The 20,074-nt window shown below is 41.3% G+C and overlaps 1 protein-coding gene across 11 annotated transcripts in view; it reads right to left on the bottom strand.

The window, feature by feature from the left end:
• ANKHD1 (ankyrin repeat and KH domain containing 1) overlaps positions 1-20,074 on the bottom strand; it is a 102,401-nt gene that overhangs the window by 30,149 nt on the left and 52,178 nt on the right. For 10 of the 11 annotated variants that reach the window (XM_064725355.1, XM_064725356.1, XM_064725360.1 and 7 more), the window contains exons 11-15: positions 16,441-16,528; positions 15,704-15,831; positions 15,429-15,572; positions 14,645-14,747; positions 5,537-6,280 (exon numbers count right to left, since the gene is read on the bottom strand). In XM_064725355.1, the coding sequence (XP_064581425.1) occupies positions 5,537-6,280; positions 14,645-14,747; positions 15,429-15,572; positions 15,704-15,831; positions 16,441-16,528 (1,207 nt within the window). The remainder of the gene's footprint in view (positions 1-5,536; positions 6,281-14,644; positions 14,748-15,428; positions 15,573-15,703; positions 15,832-16,440; positions 16,529-20,074) is intronic. The other variant, XM_064725367.1, reaches the window with a different exon arrangement.

The following is a 20,074-nucleotide window of genomic DNA, read 5'->3' as shown; positions in this document are numbered from 1 at the left end:
AAGCAACTAAAGGAAAACTCTAACAGCTACAGGTAGGAAACAAGCAGCAGCAGCATTTTGCTTTTGTCCAAGTGCTGAGGGAAGATGAAGGATGAACTCAAACCTGTGTATGACCTAGAGAAAAAGTTTTGCACACCACCTCAACCTTCCTCATTTAATTGACAGATTACACACCAGCAATTACTCACAGGAAAATGGTGCAGATGGAAAAGTCCTAGCAAAAGCCCCAACATGACCATTAACACCACTAATGCAGCCTTACAGAGCTGCCAGAGCCTGACAAAGGAAACACAGACTGAAGCACAGCAAGGTGGGTCTCTTCCACTGGGCTCTGCACACATGGCATGGGGCTCACTGAAATTTGGGGAAGTTCCATTTTCAGTTGTATTTTCTAAGCAAACACTTGTCCTTGGTGCATAGGCAAAACCAGGATTAACATGTGGTCACCACATTTAGGCAATGAAGTACCAGATCTGAATTCTTGTTACAACCTTCATGAGCAAACCAGATTTGCATTAAAAGTTTCAAATACAAAAGCTCACTATGGATTATCACTCACAGCAGCAAATGAGCATTAATTAATGCAATATGATTGTTTTCTTGCTCAGTGCACTGAAATAACTGGATTTCTACAGATGACTCCTTCCAAAATACTGTATCACCCTGTTAAGGATTTATGTTAAATCAAGCTGGTCCTTCCTCATGGAAGGCACTGGCTCAAGTTTTTCAGCTCTTGCAACTACAGGTACACATAAAACCACATGCATGTGCTGTGCATGCAGAGCAGGGTGTGCAGAGGGACTCCACTGGAGCCAGTTTAAGGGTTTTAAAGTGATATATTCAGTGTTGCTGTCACAGGTCCCACAAATTCTCTGTATTTCACAACCATGACTGAAAATATCAAAGTATTTCTTACATACTTTAGATTTTCATGTTGTGTTTGAAGTATACAGGTGTGCACCACACACTTCATGTGCACAGCAATAACATTAAACATGAGAGAGAACACCAAAGGCAGTAGAAATGAAGATAAACCCTGCACTGATACCCTAAAATATGGTTTAAAATAAAATCTAACAAATATTCCTACAACGCCCACCAATTAATCACCCCCTGTAAAACTACTGAGCTTACAAAATAGCAGATTTTTCAAAATGCTGTTTTTTATTTCCTCAGTGTGGAGACTCAAGCTGGACCCATAGAGCAGCAGCATAATTTGTGGTCTGTGGAGCAAAAAAAGCCTGAGAACTTCTGCCTCCAGTTTCATGGGGCTGATTTATCCCAGCTCTAGTTACACAGAAAAATCCAGATTTTAAACTTGAGAATGACCTTGCAGCAATGGTTCCACCATGGCATTAACAGGGAATGTCTGTGGTACCACAGCTCAGCAGTGAAAGCAGCACTGGCACTGCTTGCCCTCGACTCCAGGGAAATACCAATTTTGTGACACAGGTTTTAGACATGTCCATAGACTTCAATATTCAAAAGATTTCCTTATAGAAAAAAAAATTACCCTACACAACAAAATGCAGGTTTCCCATGCCCTGCAAAGATTTGCAATGTTCCAGAGGGTCTCTGTATGAGTTGGAAGCTGAATGCTGGTCTTTAAAGACATGGATGACTATTTTCAAAGTCATTAAAAATATCAGAGGAAACATGAATAAAACAAAAGAAAGCAAGAACTTGGTATTTTATCCAAATACAACTCTGGAGCATTGACAGTACCTGGAGCAAGCAGCTCTGGATGAGATTTCAGCTGCAGGCTGAAACTGTGGCTACCCAACTGCTGCCATGTCACTGGCATACAGAAATACTGGACTTAGATTTCAGTTCCTCTTTCCTCAAAGGAATTGGGATTTTCTGGACAGAGAGAATCATCCTTTTTCAAGCCTGAGCAGTCTTTCTGCCCGTCCAGGCAGCTTTTCAGTAACCTGCTACTGCAGAGGCTTTGGTATATTGGTAACTGCAGCTCCTCTCGTGGCTCACCATTCATTCCTCACTGCAGATTGTCCCAGTAACCAGTTTTACTCCAATCCTCAGCACAGTAACTCAGAAGTCACCTCCCAAATCCTTACCTTAAAATATCCTAATTCTGTATCATCAACTACAACCAGAATGTCAGAAGCAAACAACAAAGATTCTCAGAACACACCTGAAATTTCAGTTTGAAAACATCAGCTCACAGGACGAGAGTGGGACAGAAAAGCACACACAGTCTCTTGACTAAAAATACCAGCTGAGCAAAACAAAGAGAAACAAAAATATTGCAGCTAGAGACAAACCCCAGCAACACAGCAAAGTTCCTCATCTTTAATACCCTAAACCAGCAAACACTTTCAATTCAGATACTACAACTAAGAAATTTGCAATTGAAAATGCAGAAGGTGAACTGAAATGAAACTCCAAATATGCAAGACAAGAGGCTTCAAGAAACCAGATAGATACTGAGTAATGAAAATGATATCTGTGTTCCAAATTAATTTATTGGTTTCCCACTCTAAACTGCACCAAGTCTGTCTCTTTTGTAAACCTGATTAGAATTTTGACTGTAGTAAGTCACAACTTTAATGTACTATTGGGTGCAAGACTTTTGCAGCAGCACATCAAAATAAACTCCATTACAAGCAAAACATTCTGGAGTGGAAAGAGTTGCCTCATTTTTAGGTTTTAGCTGACTTTCCATAAGGTACTTGGTTACTTCTGTGTAGTTTTACAGAAGAGGGGATGTGTGCCATGACTCACTGCCACTTTGCACCTTGACATCCACCACCTAAACACCTCACAGCTGACACATCCTGCCAGCACAATTGTAAGATAAATACTCCATTTATCTATGTTGTCACTGTTAAGTTGGTCAGCAAAATACAAATTTGTAGCTTCATAGAAATTGAAATTCTCCCTTATAACTGGTCCCAGCCGAGACTTGGAAAGATTTGCCTCCCACATCACAGAACCCCAGAATGGTTTGGGTTGGAAGGAACCTTAAGGCTCATCTCATTCCACCCCCTGCCAAGGCAGGGACACTTTCCACCAGCCCAGGTTCCTCCAAGCCCCATCCAGTCCCTGGACACTGCCAGGGATCCAGGGGCAGCTACAGCTTCTCTGGGCAACCTCAGGGCCTCATCACCCTCACAGGGAGGAATTTCTTCCCAATATCCCATCCATCCCTGCCCTCTGGCAGTGGGAAGCCATTCCCTGTGTCCAGTCCCTCAGGTCCTTCTCCTGGAGCCCCTTTAGGCTCTGGAAGGAGTCTGAGGTCTCCCCTGAGCCTTCCCCTCTCCAGGTGAGCCCCCCCAGCTCTCCCAGCCTGGTCCAGAGCAGAGGGGCTCCAGCCCTTGGAGCATCTCCGTGGCCTCCTCTGGATATCACCACTGCTAAGGGAAACAGTAAAAGGTATTTCAGGACAGAGGGAAAAATAATTTCTGTTCTTCTGAAGCAGTTCCCACCCAAACTGAAATATTCAGAAGGCACAAGCTCCCTAAACCGCAGGCTTCCCAGGCACAAGCCCCTGAACCATTTTAGCTGGCATCTGTAGTGGGCAGGTAAAAACAGATCTTGTGACAGCTTTTATTGCTCAAAAATTCTTCATAAAATTAAGGACTCTAGGGTAAGTGTGTCAGAAAAATGTATTTTACATATGGATCAAAGAGTTCAAAGTATGAGTAGATAAATCTACCATTTGTTTTTACATGGCTATAAATCTGATATATAGTAGGATTATAATTTACATGGAGATCACCTTTACACAGTCTGGATGTACAAAGTGAGAAAGATATCTATCTTCTGACAGTTTTCTTGGAGGGAAGTGAAAGAGACTTATGAATTTCAGAAGAAAACATACTACTTTTTGCAGAAGCCTCTGGAACTCAATAACTAAAGACTCCCCAAGTTGTGTTTCTGTAAATGTCATTTCTAATGCAGAAGATGGTGCTATTTGTAGTGATTTTTGAAATAAGTAAATCTCATGTCTTAGCAAAAAATGTCTCTAACTACTTAGCAAAACCAGTAGCTGTTTTCAGAAAGCAAACCAATGCCTATTCAACTTTTTATAATTATTTTTAAGATACAGTTTTTCTGGCTGTTTGCAATCTTTCTCCCTACAGCACAGTTCTCACACTCAGCTGGACTGCAGCTCTTTTCACAGTGGGGACACTGAGTTTGTGGCTGCAGAATGAGCTGCTGACCACGAGAGGGTACAGACTCCATGGCCTTGTGCCAGACACATTCAACTCTCACCAACAGCAACTATTCCAAAGATTAATCCCTTGTTGATTATGTTTTGTGTTAGCCATTCAAATTTTCCTCATTATACACTCCAGTATTGAAATTTTGAGTAACAAAAATTGAGAATGTATTAATGTTGGCTAGGTATTCTAAAGAGTACCACAGAGCAGGGAGGGAGGCTCAGAACAGGAGGAGCTAAAACTGATGCTGTATAAAATAAAACAACTGGAATTACAGTGAGGGGAGGACAGGAGCTGGTACAACCACCCAACTGCTCCACCAACCCTGGGCAAAGTCACAAGTACTCTTGAACTTGCATGAGCTTGATGCAATTACCATCCCAAAGGCTCCCAGGAATGGCTCAAAGATCTCACTGCACACTTCTGCAGCCTTGACATCAGAGGACACGGCAGTGACTACAAAGGGGCAGGGGGAGACAGACAGGAAAATAATGGGCAGGGGTACAGGCACAAGGTACAAAGAAAAGTTGAGAAACACTGAATTAAAAAATAAAACTACAGACCAAACAACACTGGCTATATCCTACATACCTCCAGCAGCAAACCTCAATCCTAGTCAAGTCCAGGAAATGAAGTGACCCAAAGTGATCCCTGTGTCTGCACAAGGGCACTCACACAGCCCCATGTGTGGGCACTCCCACTCCTCTTCACACCGTGCCAACACGTGGAAGGATGTTGGGGTTTTTGCTTTGCATCCAGCTAACAGGACACGTTTTTGCCATGTGGAACATCTAACCAGCAGATATTCCTGTACAACACCCAGGGTTTAGCAGGGATTCTGCAAACACAAGCCATCACAGAACGGAGGGGTTGTGCGTGGATTCCAGGCTGTGTCCCTTAAGCTCCAGCAGCAAGGACAGGGAGGTGTTTGTCCATAAAAGTGACAACAATTTGGCTTTTTCTAGAGATGGCTACCACATTGAAGAAAGTCACTGATAAGCCTGCACAGAAAATTCTACAGAAGATATAATTCTGTCATGCTTTTGAGTTTCCTAATGGACACTGCTAATTACTCATGATGAGGCTTTTTAAAGAAGCACAGAAAAAGATGAGGCCAAAGGGGCTAAAACAGGTGTCCAGTACAGGAAGTTTTGCACTTTGGAAAAAAAGATATTTAAAAGTATCATGTTAGAATTGGAAGTCACTGTTAGGATTAATAGCACTAATCAGGAACTTTATTCTTAAGCAAGTATTCCCAAACTGGAAAACCCCAAGACGTATTTGGAGGGAAGGAGAGAGAGGGAAACTGAGCACACAAATTAATGCAAAAATAGGTATATTTCTTAACCCACCTGCTATTAGGTCATCAAGAGTGTCGGTAAGCGTCTGTGCAGGAGTGGCAACCATTAATCCGTCTGGTTCTTGAACTAAGAGCCCCTGCCCAGCAATCTGCTGCTGCTGTCCTACATTCTGCTGATTCCCTAATGCTTTCTGAAGTTCAAGAGACTCTGTCCCATTATAACCTAAGTTACCAGAAAAATTACATTGCGGTGCTGGCAAAGGCTGGATAGGGACAAACTCTATTTGTTCAGCAGGTGGTGGAGACTGGTGTTGCTCATCATCTTTAGACAAGATTGTGTCAACCTGAGGTAACCCTGAAAAGTTATCCTCTGGCAGACCCTTATCAGCTTCCACTTCTGGGAAGACCCCTGTAAGTGAGCACTGCTGCTGCAGGGCAGGTGGTGTGTCTGTCTGACCTTTGGTCTCCAAATATTCTTTGGTAAACTGCTGTTGGGTTTTCATCTGCAACTGCCTTTCCACCTTCTGAAGCTCCTTCAATATTTTCTTCTTCTTCTGTACTTGTTCTTCTCTGTTCTTTTTAAGTTCTTCAATCTTATCTTTATTTAAAGGTTCACCTTGAATTAATTCCAATGATTTAAGTTGTGCTTTTTCAATAGCACTAATTCTCTGTCCAAGTTCATTCAGCTTGCCTTCAGTCTCTTCTACTATGCATTCCAAAGGCTGGTATGGGTGAAAAGGTGGCAGTACGTCCTTATCTGCTACCTGCAGGGAACTTGACTTCTGCTTGGATGCACCTAAGCACATGAAAAATGTTTGAAAAAATGCCATGCTGAAGATACCCCAAACCTCCCCTCTCACCCACCAAAAATAATAATAATAAAAAAATAAAATGAAAAAAAATCTTTACAACTAACACTGCACATCTGTCAAAGCACAGAAAGGTAAACCCTACACTCCATGTTAAGACAAGAAAGGACAAAGCAGATAGATGGAATTTCAATACTGATCCTCACATGATCCCTCTGAGCACAGCTACTTCAATCTTACAAGGAACCTTGAGAATTTCTGACATGGGTGACAATGCACTTGGGAAGGGGAATCAGCCAGAACAGCAAGGCCATTTACATGATCTACTCAGTTCCCAAAGTTCTTCTGGGTGTGCAGAGCTTAAATAAGAGTATTTTCCAGAGGCTGACTTCCAACAGCAAGGTTAGGAGCAGAAAGACTCTATGGCTGAGAGCAGACTAACCTGACAGTAAGATGATACTTTGAAATAGGATTTCTCCAAACATTGTAGCATTCACCTTGACATTACAAGCAGAACCTGCCACTGCAAACTTAAGTGCTTTCAAGTGGAGTGTGAAGTTTTAGCATCTTTTAAAAAACTTTGGGATCAAACTAACAACTTGCTCACTTCCCCTTCCAGTAACAAATGAACAATTCTGTTCATTATAAAGACTTTGAAAATCACCTTCACCAAGGCCCAGCAAAGCTGGGCAGCCCTGCCCCAATTGCTGACTGTCCTCAAGCAACCCATGGCTGCTTTCCCAAAAGGCACATCTGGGAAACTCTAGTCACATCTTCCTGAAAGGAATCTATTAAGTGCTGAAATTTTAATTATTACTTCAGTGTCAGAACTTCAATTACAAATGTGAAAGGTTTTACTCTGATTAAATAATTTTCTGCACAAATACTCATTTGCTTTACCCAAACACTGATATATGGAGCCTTCAAAACAAAAAAAAGGAAAGAAGGCTTGAAGTTTTACAAAGCAGACTCACATAATTAATCATTAAAAGGGGAACTAAAATGATGTACAGTTTGAGCCATGGTTTAATAAAATTACCTAAACATTACACAGTTAGGTGAAAGCCTGGATGCAAGAACTAAGCCATGGATCAGTCACCAGCCCTGGAAGGATTAAGTTTTCTGAAACAGATTTATTTCTCTCTGGGTCATCCTTCACCAATACACTAATTCACAAATAACTTCACTTTGCATTGCTGTCAAAACAAGAGTCACATACACCTCACTTTGAAATGAATCTTTTTTGGAGGAACTAATTGTAAGCTAAAGAAATGTGACATTTTTCTCTTATAAAGAGAAAGAACAAAAATGAAAATAGAATTGGACCAACTCTGTACAGCATACCTTCAGCAGACTCCTGGGAGAGCAAACTATATCTAATTATATGAGAAACAACAAGAATCTTCCTAATCCCAGGAAACAGCCCAGAATCCCACAGCCACCCTTAAACAACGCCAGGAAACAGCCCAGCATCCCACAGCCCTGGGGCCACCCTTCAGGATGCTCCTTGTGCAGCTCTGAGCCCCTCTCCCCACTGTTACTCTGTCTCTGAACCAGGGCTGAGCCCCCAGGCAATTTCTCAGCACACAATAAGGAATTTGGGGAAGTTCAGCAATCCCTGGCTCTGGGTTGGCTGGTGGCTCTTTAGCTCGAGCCTGCTTTAACCTCTTTGGCTTTGCCATGCACTCAGGGGTTATCCTTTCATTTTAACAAGTGGAATTAACAGGTTTGTGAGACCACTCTTGAGAAATGCATTTCTCACCAGAAATCTCTGCAAGGCTTGTCTATACCCTTGTTTTGAAAGGAAGCTGTGCTGCACTGCTAGAGTAAGCAAAGTGCAAATGAACCCTGCCTTCAGCTGAGGTGGGAACCCTCTGTCCTGCTCACTGTCACCCCTAAGGGTCCTGTGTTTATCATTCCCATCCTCACTCAAGGCATTCCCACAGCCCAGCAGCTCTGGACACCTTCTATCACTCCAGGAAAGAAAAGCTGCAGTTCAAAGAGCCTCCCAAATAATGAAGTATCAATGTTGTCCCTCTCAATCAAGTCTGAGCTGGGGAGAAAACAAACCTGTCATGGGAAAGCTTTTCTAGGAGCACAAAAGGAAGGAAAGAGCAGAAGCACAAACCCCACCTGGAGAGCTGGGCTGGGCTCAGACAGCAGCTCCAACCAGCAATCATCACACAAAGGTGGAACAGTTTGTGAGGACTGGTGTTAGGAGACCAGCTGGGCTCTCAAGTTCCAGAAAAGTATAGAAATTTACATTAATCAGCTGCTAATTAGATAGCAGGGCCACTTTTCAGGTTCCAGATCACCCTTTCTATGCCAGAAAACATCTGCAAGCTGTAACTGAAGGTATTGGTAGAGGATGAGGGGTAGGAAGAAAGATCTGCTAAACCTGACATGCTCACCAGAAGAGTCAGGTCAAAGCAGAGGAGAAGTTACACAGTTGGTAGCTTTGAATATGCAAATATTGGATGTACTAAAAAGCAGCATTCCCTGGTTTAGCCAAATCTCCTGTATATTACAAAATCCTGAAAAATACTGTGTCCATTTTAGTACATAATTATGAACACACACTTTACACTTCCACTTTTGAAATACATAAATTCAGTAGGACTTAAGAATTCAATCACAGGCCAGATCATAATCATGTCAACTTTAAAAAAAAAATATTTTGTACATTTATCTTCTGGGGGCAGCATCAGTCATCTACACAATCAACCTACTACCAAAATTACACCTAGCAACATTAAATTGTTAATCTGGCCTCTAAAGCAACTATTTTCATCACTTTTAGAAGACTTGTTTAATATGAAAGTAAGGTATTTAGACTGAAGATGACTGAAATCCAGATGTTGCCACACAGATACCACCTGCCATCCATGGTTACAGGAATAAAATTGATCAGCAAACCCAGAGTGGTTCTGGGCATGCCAGGAAAGCCACAGAGTAAAGGAGGGACTGATTCCCCAATTATTTTGTGAACAGCATCACCATTTGCTCTTTTATTTGCATTTCCACATTGCCACAAGTTCTGGTTCCTACCCTGTCCAACACAGCCTTCACCACAACTCCTGCAGAGAGATCTTCAGCCACGTTTGTGACCAACATTTATACCTCAGGGTAAGACCTATCTGCCAAACACAAACCCAGCTTGCCATGCACTCCTCTGATCCCCCCCTCTCCCCAGGCAGGGACAGCTCTTTCCTATGGCATTTTCCTGCACTGCTTCCATACACTAAAATCATCTCCCACAGAGCTGAGTTGCAAGAGCCCCCTCACCCCAAAGCAGAGAGGACACCATGACCAGGTTTGAATGCTTCTGGGTGAAAATAACATTTAAAGTCCCTAAACACTGTGAGCAAGAACCTGCAAAAATACCTTTCAGTTCTGTAGTCCTCAGGTGGCTTTCTCAAGCAATTGAACTCTTCTAATTTGCATTTGCTTAGAACACATTCAGTATTTATACAGTTGCTGCCAAGGAACAAATCTGATACTGTATTTCCTCACCAGTGGTTATGATTCTCAAGGAAGTTGCTCTTCTAGTTCAGATTTATAATCCACAGGATGTCACTTCTCCCAGGAAAGAACTAATTTATATGCCTTTCAGTTGTATTAGACTTTATATTTTATTCGACAAAATTATTATTCTCAAAATTCTAATCTTATTAGACAAAATTTGTTAACAGCTCCTTAATTTCTATTGTCATTATCAAATGAAAAAAAAAAAAGTGGATCAAAATCCAAACAGTAACGTTGAAAAGATTTTTTCCAGCATAAAAAAATGACAGTAAGAAAAAATTCAGTTGTGTGATACACACGTGTAGATTCAAATACATTTTCTCTGCTGGAGACCCTGTTATAGAAATCTGTATGAATCACCATGTCATTTGTGTGCTCTGTAACAGAATTGCTTGTCTGTTGTTCTTGCACTTGAGGTTTCTTTTTGTAAATCTGATTTCACTCAGAAGTTCAGAGTTCAATTTGCAGCCTGCAATTAAAACTCACCAGCCTCATCAACATGAATAAAATGAACTCAGTATTGAATTTTCATGAAAATTCTGAGTTTAACTATTATTTGTATGGAAAAGAAACTCATCTCTAAGGACCTGGAGAAACAAGCAGTTGCTCCATACACATACAAATGCAAAGTACAATATTACATAATCTTGCTAATTTGGAAAAATAAAAAGCCTGCATTTCCCAAGAAAATTAATCTGCTACATGGTTTTTCATACATACTGAATTCTTCTTTATAAAGAAGAGGTTAATTGGAGAAGGCTGAATGATGAGTTTGAGTATGTTCACAGCATCCCTCCTGGAACCATGGAGTCATTTTGCCACTCTTTATCCCTCCTGCAGGTGTTTCTATGGAAAATTGCAGGGAATAGGTGCAATGCTATCCAACAGGCAATGGCTCCACAGCTGAAACCAGGCCAAACTGAATTTTCAGCCATTCAAAAATTTGAGTTACTCTCTAATCTTAAGTCTTCTTCCCAAGTTTCCTCTGGTGGGTTCATGGTATGTAACTGGAAAATTACTGAGATGTAATTGAATTAGTTGGAGACAAGCAGGTGACCGAAGCTTCAAAGGAGCAGAATTTCACAAACCACTGTGAAAAGATTGTTACACATTTGTGCTCCTGGGGACCTACACGTCTGGGTGTCAAATCAGCTGCCTGCACTGCTGAGGATTTGCAGAAAAAAGGATTTCAGTCTCTAAAGAAAGAATTATTAAAGTTCAGAAGTCAGGAGGCGTGGATGGTGAAATCTCCCTTGGGAACTCATCCCAGATACCTGGGCTAGCTGCTGACCCAGGCAGGAAGTTTCCAGAAGGAAATGGCAAGAATTAAATAGAAGATGTTGGAGCACAATGAACAGGCAGCTGGGATTGTGCAGTAGAAAAATCTGGTAAAAAACAGAATGAAAAAGCTGGAAAAGCAGGAATATCTATTTGCCTTACTGATGTTTTCACCTCCATGAAAGTCATAGAACTTCCTAGTTTTACTGTTAACCTGGACTCTATTTTTATTAAATCACACAATGCATGAGATCTCTGCTGAGATATATAACTCAGTATTAGGCATACAAGTCAGATATCAGATTAAAAAAAAGTGTTGAATTTGTATCTATTGAAGTTACATAGAGTTTGTTTTTCTTCCCTTCTCCACACCATCAGATTGTTAGATTCAGCATGAGGATCCAGGAAATACCATATATTGAATATCTAGCTGAGAAAGCTTAGAGATTCCAAAAGTACCACTCAACCTTAGGGGAACCCTGGTCTCCTTCACAGGGATCAAAGGCAAATGTGGGCAGCTTTCACCTGAGTAAGTCTATTTGGTTTTGTGTAATTCCAAAAAACCCTGCACCCCCAATGAGAACCACTGCAAGCTACTGCCCACTTAAAAATGACACTAGAAAAGTCTAATGACAGCATGCTGACAGGTTTTAAGCACTCACTTTAGGCCAATTAGTTCATTTGTAAGCACAGTTTCAAAGAATGAAGTAAAACAAATCTAGAGAAAAAAATTACTGAAAACCTGACACCTCCTCCTCCAAAACCAGACTGCTTTGAACTTTGACATGTTTAAAAACAGATGATGTTAGTAAAAATATTTGGACTAAGAAAACAACCCTGCTGCTTTCCACAGGCTCCCTGAGCATCCCTTGCTGTCCCAGCATATTTGATGATATCTAGAGCATGCTCTGTGTTCCTGCCCTGCACAAGGCTCTGCAGGAACCATTCACAAAGTAGAGGGGATTATCAGCAGCTGGTTTCCTGAAGAAATCCAGCAGCATTCCCTGGGCTGGGCTCCATCAGGGCCACGGGAGCTGCAGCACAGCCCTGCACTGGATCCACCCCGGGCCTGTGGACACAGCACATTTGGGTTTTGTACCCAAAAAGCTCCTTGTGCTGAGCTGCTGCACCACAGCTGCTGCTGAGCAATCCTGGCCCTGCTCAGAGAGGGCAGAATCCACCAAGGAAGGGATTTCCTGCCTCTGTCCATGGAAGCAAAAGGATCTGAACTAGGACTTTTTACATGGACACAACGTGCTCAATGTAGTGCACTGAGAACAATCCTTCCTAAGCAAGGAGGAGCTGAGGTCTGGTCAATCCCATAATTAATTCTGCTCCTTTTTTCACCTGATTTTTCTTCAGTTCTTTCCAAGTTATCATCTTGGTGCATCACCTTTATCTAAGCCTCTCCAGATACACTGTTGCCTCTGAAATACTTCTCTTTTCAGTTGCTAAACATTGATATTCAATCCTTTGCGAAAGTAATTATTCAAATGGTAATGATTCCATGTGCCTCCATGCTTTACTGAAGAATAATAATAAAATTCAAAATTAGACCATAAATTCCTCTTGAAAATCTCATGTCATATCTGAATTGTAATAGGAACACTTAAATGTCCTCAAGTTTTACATTTGACTTGCCAAGAACTCTTCAGAAAACAGTGTCACTATTGCATTTCTTATAAAACTCACACAGGTCTGTAAAAGAACCTCACAGTGCTAAGGTTAAGGAGGCAAGGTACTGCTCTCCTGCCTCCCAGTAGTTCAGTTTATACAAAAACTCAGGGGCTACTTCTGATTGAAGGCAAGTAATTGTTCTGCCCCAGATAAACAATTTTGTTATGCAAGAATTTGACTCTTCTGCTGCCTTGGAAATAACAAACACCTCAACTCACTCCCTCTTTTGCCCCTCCCCTCCCAAGAAGTTCAGTGATGAAGGTCTGGTGAATGAAAGCCCTGTGTGTGTAACAAGTCCCAAATGGCAGCTCAGCACAGCACACTGACTCTGCACTGCAACGAGCACACAGTGTTTAGCACAAAAATATCATTTTCCCCCTAAAGATCTGAGAGACACAAGAGCTTTGCAGTTTTTGGAATGCTTCATCAACCTGATGACGGGTTTGGGATTGCTGCATCTCCTACAACACAGCACAGATGAGTTTTGCTGACATGCATGAAGCATGTCCTGAACCCCTGTGAACAATGAGATCTCCCTGTGCCAGCCCCAACATCACAGTACTGTAAAAAACACACCTAAGGATGTGCTGACTTTGGCAATAAGGTGTTTGTAATGAGAACTGTTTCTAAACTACAGTCAACTATTTGCTTTTCATAATTGGATTAAATCAAATGAAACTTTCAGCTTTTAAGTTAAGTCTTCTGAGTCAGCATCAACTAATCCCTTACTGATTCCCATGCACCACAAAATGCTCCCAGAACACTCCCACTCCACAGTGCTAACAGGCATTGAACTGGAAGGGTCCACACGCTGGTATACAGTTTTTTGGAGGGTTATTTGAACCAGAAGTTGTATATTTTCTTTATTTGTTTGGTATTCATTTTTCTGAAATCCAAAATACCAAGTGTTGCACATCCTAGGAAATGAGACACCAAGTGCATCTGAGAGGTCACAGACATGGCAAATGCATGGAGAGGGGCACAGCTGCACGTTCAGACACCAGCAGGTCCATAATGTTTTTCTCTCTTTATTTGTGTCCCCAAGGGGTTTCTGTTTGTTTGTTTGCTCTGGAAGTGCTCGGTGCTTCCTCAAACAAAGGATTTCAGCAGATCTAGCTAACAGAGCTTTGGATACTGTAATGCTTAAGATCCCCATCCAAAACTGTAGATCATTAGGAGCTGCAGTTTGTAACTTTGCACTTGAGAATCTGCTTCTCTTTCTGAGCTGATTTAGCAGATGTGAAGATTTTGTTACAGAATCCACAGCTGGAAACAAACTCCCTAATTGCAATTCAATAACTACAAGGAGTTTTAACCAATCAGTTTGACCATGTTCATAGCAAAAACCCTGATGTTAGGATTACTCACATGAGAACTATTACTAATACAACAAAAACTCTCCTGTAAGTAGATCTGCACTGGTACTTTATAGTGTCAACATGTTTACATTGCTACTGATGGAACAGAAAAAAGTTGGTGCATCAAGTTCATGGATAATAGCTGCAACTATTCTAGAAGACCAATGTACAATATTCAAAAGTGAACACCACACCTGGAGTACATTAGCTGTTTTATCTGTCTGCACTAGGGCAGTTAGCACAAGCATTTTCTTCCACAAAAAATTGAATAAGTATAATTCTAATAAATTAGAATAAGCACAATAAGGTTAGAACAACCAGTGTTGCTATACTGTAGAATGCAAGAAAATAAGGAAAAAACTATGAACTACATAAAATAGGGTTAAGTTATACTTCATTAGAGGTGTTCAAGAACTGATGGAATGGACTACACTATGCATAAGCTCTAATAAAATGATCCCCAGTCTATCCATTTCCAAACCACATATATTCTCTGAGTGGCTGCATACTGACCTTTCACCACTCCCAGGAGAGGTGGGGAGTTCTCTTGAGGGGTCCTGTCAGGCTCCTGGGGAGGTACAACCATGGCGAGCGTGTGCACCGGGACACGGGGAACCTTCAAACACAGGCACAGACACACTCAGGTACAAACACCTGCCAGAGCAGCTCTTCAAGGGTTCATACACAGGCTCAGAACTGCAGCATACTCTGCTCACTCTTCCCAAACTGTGTATTCTGTGCTACTACTTAGTATGACCTGACCCTTGTTTTTTTACTGGGGACAGTATGTCAAAGTTAACTGTGCTACTCTGTGCAAGATCCCAGGCTGTGTTGGCTGGAAAACTGTGAATTCCTTTAGGCTTTTAATCAGCTAACTCCCCTGGAGCTGCCTCTTCAGACTGCAGAATTCTGAATTTACACAATCTATTTTTTTTTATACAACAAACAGAATCATTAATACCATGTGAGGGTGTCCTGAACCAGGACAGAGGGGTACTACCACAAGGCTTTAGAACTCTTCAGCCAAAATACCGAGCAAATGCAGGAAAGAAACAACATCCTTTTGAAATCCTAGGTTTGGGACTATCCTGTCCAGGAGCAAAAGGGAATAAAGCTGATGTGTTCTTCAGGTCTCTGCAAGTAGCAGTGACCAATTCTCTCACTCTCTACCATTCTCATGTATGCAGGGTTTTTAAAATTTCTTCCACTGTCTACATTACTTTTGAAATTAATGACTGTGCAAGTGTTTCTTCCCAACACTGATGGTGCTGTTTAAAAAAGACTCCTTGTGCCTTACCTGAGACTGATCCTGAGATGGAGGTGTGAGCTGGGACAAGTCTGCTGCAGGAACCGACAGAACATTGTTTGGGTAATCCAGCAGGTAAGAAACAACATTGGTGTGTCCTCCCTTGGCAGCTTCAATGAGCATTGTTGAGCCATCCTGAAGGGAGATTTTGGAAACAAAAAGCCAGAAGATGAGTTTTGCTCCCCATGTAAAAATTCTATGACTTAAATTTACTTGATAAATCAGCCAGGTGGCTCTTTGAGAACAGGAGAGCTGCCAGGGAATACCTTGAGCCGATGAGTCGGATCTGCCCCATGAGCCAGGAGAAGCTCAACCACGGCCAGGTGACCTCCAGCACAGGCCAAGGACACCACTGTGTGATCATTGTTGGCTGTAGCTCTGTTCACATTGGCACCTAGTAAGAGAAGAGCTTGGAATTAAACACAAAGAAATTCTTTCTAAAAGAAAGTATCAACAAGTGCAGTATTCTGTGGAACAGAGACAAACTTCACTCTTGTAATCCAATTACTTCCTACACACTTCTAGGGAAAGAGCACAAGGGATTTTGACTGATTGGCTTCCACACATCCTCCCCCTCCTCACCTTGTAAAGACAAGGCAGTTGCAACAGCAACAGTGGGCTTGGAAGTGTTAAGTGAGGGAACACATGGTGTAAGAAGCACAATTCCAAATGTTCTCTCTGAGCAGCATCACTATGTGGTGCAGTTGCAACTGTTTCAGACAGTACTTGATGTGCTTTTCTGAAGGAGGAAATCCTTTCTTTAAGAAACTGAAAATACCTGCTGTACTTCAAATCTAATCTATATAACACAGTAAGAAGAGTAACCAGCAAAATATTTTGTAATTCATTCTATCATGAACTACATGAAATTCAAAAAACCCTTAGGGGATTGACAAATGCTCATATACATATAGCCAGAATAATTTCAAATATGGGTCACAAACATGTGGCATTATAAAGTGGCATTTAAAGTTTTTAATTAGTTATGCAAACAAGCATTTACCTTTGCTAATAAGGAATTGCACGGTGCATAAGTGACCAGCTCGTGCAGCCTTCATCAGTGGGGTTCTCCCACCTTCAGATTCGTGCTCCTAGGGAAGAAATAAATGATGTAAAAACAGGCAAAAATTGTACCATTGTTTCAGCTTCTGAAGTATCTTGTGATGGGACCAGAATTACCCATCTGAGCAGAAGATCTCTCTCACAAGCAGCCTGTAATAAATATAAACTGACTGGTGTCAATTTTCATGTTACCTCAAATACTAAATCACACTGTTAAAAAGGATTAGGACCACATCCATACTGGAACCACACCACAGAGCTTCCATACTTACAACCCCCTTTTTATTTTAGTGCTCAAATGTGTAACAAACATGAGAAGAATAAGACCTTGCTTCCTCCAGAGAAAAGGTGGAAGATTTAACACAAATGTCACCCACTATCAGGAAGTTCACAATAACCATGAACTGCAGTGCCACAGTTCAGAGAGCTGCCAGACCTCAAAAGTGCAATAAAATGCCTTGAGTGCACACAACATCTATAAAATATACTGAAGAGGACCAGGAATAAAAATGAGACAAATCACTGCAGCTCACAAAAGTCTCTAAGAGGACTGGAGAATAAAGCAGAAAGCTGAGAAAAGGATGATACAAACCAACAAAAAGGGAATGAGCATCAAGAACAATTTTCTAATTTAAAAAGTCTGAATACTGGAAAGATGTGATTGAATACAACTGTATTAGAGCAGCTACAGAGCTAGACAATGTGCCTGCTATGTAGACATGATCAATAGCACAAAGAATGCTGAGCAATGATATCAACCCTCCCAAAGAACAAGGGGAGAGAACATAATCTTCCTGAGAGTGCTTGTATGTGCTCTCTATATTCAATATTATCCTGTTTAAATAACATTCAGTCTGATCAATAATAGGAATGTGTGGTTTTTAATCAGATATCTGGGAAACCAAGCTCTAAATTCACTCTTTACTTTGTAATTCTATGTATACCTGATAGAACATTTAGTACTGACAGTGGGTGTCATGGCTACTTACAAATATAACCAGACAAGAAGAGATTTGACAGAACAACTGAATTCTTTCCTTCATAGCTCCTGTATTCCTGAAAACTCTGCATATGTCCTTTGACATATGGTTTGCTCTAGTTGCAAGCTGCATGTTAAGTTAGTTTTCTGTTCATACACTTGAAGAAGAAACTTCTTGACTGGATCTTCTGTTGGAGACTGGCCCCCAATCTAAACTCATCCTTCACTCTAAGAGGTTCCATTGCCCCTCTCCTGCTCCTCAGCCTTCACAAGAGCTCTGTGTTTCTGTCCACCACTGCTTTAACACATGGCTAAATTCCACATTAGAGCTCTGATTTCTCTGCTCACTCAGCAGTACAACACACAAGCACACACAGGCACAGCAAACCTTACAGACTTACTACTGAGGTCACTTAAAAAAAAAATTAATAGATACTCCTTGCAGGGCAATGACTGCTTAGATGTCAATAAATACCTGCTTCTGGACTGTCTGCATGGCAGAAACATTCACAGGACATGTAAAGGTAATTATGTTAACATGTGGCCCTATGATTGTAAGAATTAGTGGCGTGCCCTTAAGTCCTGATGCTTACTCTGGTTTTTGGCATAGTTTTTCCTTCCTCAGCCACTGCCAAGAGATCCTGAAAAGCCAGAAGCTGCTGTGTGCCTGAAGCACAGCAAACCCCTGGTTCCACCAGCTGTGGGTGCAAAGAATTCCTGACCACCACCCTGCTCTGAGCAGGACCTGGGCATTGCTGCTGAATTATTTAACACCCAGCTCAAAATCCTTACTGATGGCAAGATGCAAAATTGATTTTAGGCCACCTTAGCTATATTCAAGGCAGTGAAAAGCATCCTGTATTGCACTGAGATGTAGCAGATAACTGGCAGTTAGGAATAATTATTTGCAACATTCTGCCTTCCTAACAGACTTCACTGTTGGAAGTCTCCAACACGGACGCCAGGAGGTTCCTCATTGAAATGCAGTGCAGGGATTCTGCCCAGTTTAACCAACTGTCACTTCCCCAAGCAGGCAGACCTTGATCCTCAGCTACCACACACTTCCAATCCTTGCAGCACCAAGCACACCATCAGTCCAGCCAAACCAAACCATTTGGGTGCCCACCTGCTGTAGATCTTCAAAACTTATGGCATTCTGATGGTATTTTTCACATTGGAAGATAGAAACACATGTTTTATATTAAGATTAAATTCATTCTGACTTCAGCACTCTCTATAGCCCTAATAATGGCTATCAGACAGCATCAACTCAAGCTTTAAGGGAAGACATCTAGGACAAGCCAAAATAAGAGGCTGAGACAGTGCAGTGCCTTTGTCACCTCACATCCTGTCTTTTTTACCAAGAATAAACATAAATTTCAAAGATTCTATCTATGGATATATATCTATATCTATCTCTTTTTCAGCTGCATTAGATAATCAAAATCAGGACAGAGAAAATGAAAGTTGTCCCAAAGTGTCTCCATTACCTTTACAACGTGCTTTTCCCTTTTATTTATATGAAGTGCACACTGATGTTTATTTTGCAATATCCAAACCCAGTAAATTGTCTCCTAACACAATCCCCTTGCCTCTAGGGCTCACCACAGCATCCCCTCCTGTCACTGCTGCAGCCCTGAGGAATGTGGGAATTAGTACAATCAGGAAGAGGAAGAAAGGAGAACACCTCTGCCACATCTGGAAAGCCATTCTCTAAATCCCTGGGTGATGTGTCCTGCTGCTAATTCTGCTGGGATAGAAAAACACCCTGGGAGAATTTTCTGTGGCTTTAGGTAACAGGAAGGGAGGGGAAAGTGAGAGTGCTACCCAAATCAGGCAGGAGTTTAGTCTGCACCTTTTCCACTGGGACTCAAGAAGGAGATGAGATTCCTGTCAGCAATAATTATTTCCTTTCTGGACAAATCAATACTTCCAAGAGCAGAGCAGAGTCATCAGGAGCATCTTATGACAATGATTGGTGTTTTTTTAGTTCTTCCTTTTGAGTTCTCTGGTTTAGGCAAGTCCAAGATCAGCTACATAAGAGCTTTCTCCACATACAATTCTTCTTGGTTCACAAATATTCATGGTTATATTAATCACTAGGACAGTTCTTTTGATATTTTTCTCAATGTTGCATGTTATTTAAATGTTCAATAAGAAAATCTGTATTTTCAAAGTAAAGCTCCAACTTTTCAGTTCTTTAACACATCTCCTTCATCCATGACAACAGTGAATATTTAACAGAAATCTAATTATTATTCTGAACAAAATGATTTAGAGAAAGCTTTTGTTGCAAAAAGTTACAGTCCCTAACATTGCTGATTTTCAAGACTGAACTCATTCCAGCAGTCACCAACCTACCTGCCCCAAATAACCTTCCTGAAAACTCAACTAGGCCTCTAGTTTAAAGTAGACACCTAAAAATGGAAGAACTTAAGAGGAGATTTAAGAGATAACCTATCAATGAGATAACCTGTTGCATTTGGGAAGGTTGGGATATTGTTTTTGAAAACCAGTTTTAGAAAACCCAGTAGGAGGGAAAATACAGAACAAGCCCCATCTAGTCTGCACAGGGAGTCTCTAAATCTTTGAAGGG

The sequence above is a fragment of the Zonotrichia leucophrys genome, chromosome 13 (genome assembly GCF_028769735.1).
Source record: "Zonotrichia leucophrys gambelii isolate GWCS_2022_RI chromosome 13, RI_Zleu_2.0, whole genome shotgun sequence".
In the NCBI taxonomy this organism is placed as follows: Eukaryota; Metazoa; Chordata; class Aves; order Passeriformes; family Passerellidae; genus Zonotrichia; species Zonotrichia leucophrys.
Note: the sequence above shows the minus strand (reverse complement) of the source record. Positions and strands in the feature narration are given on the sequence as shown.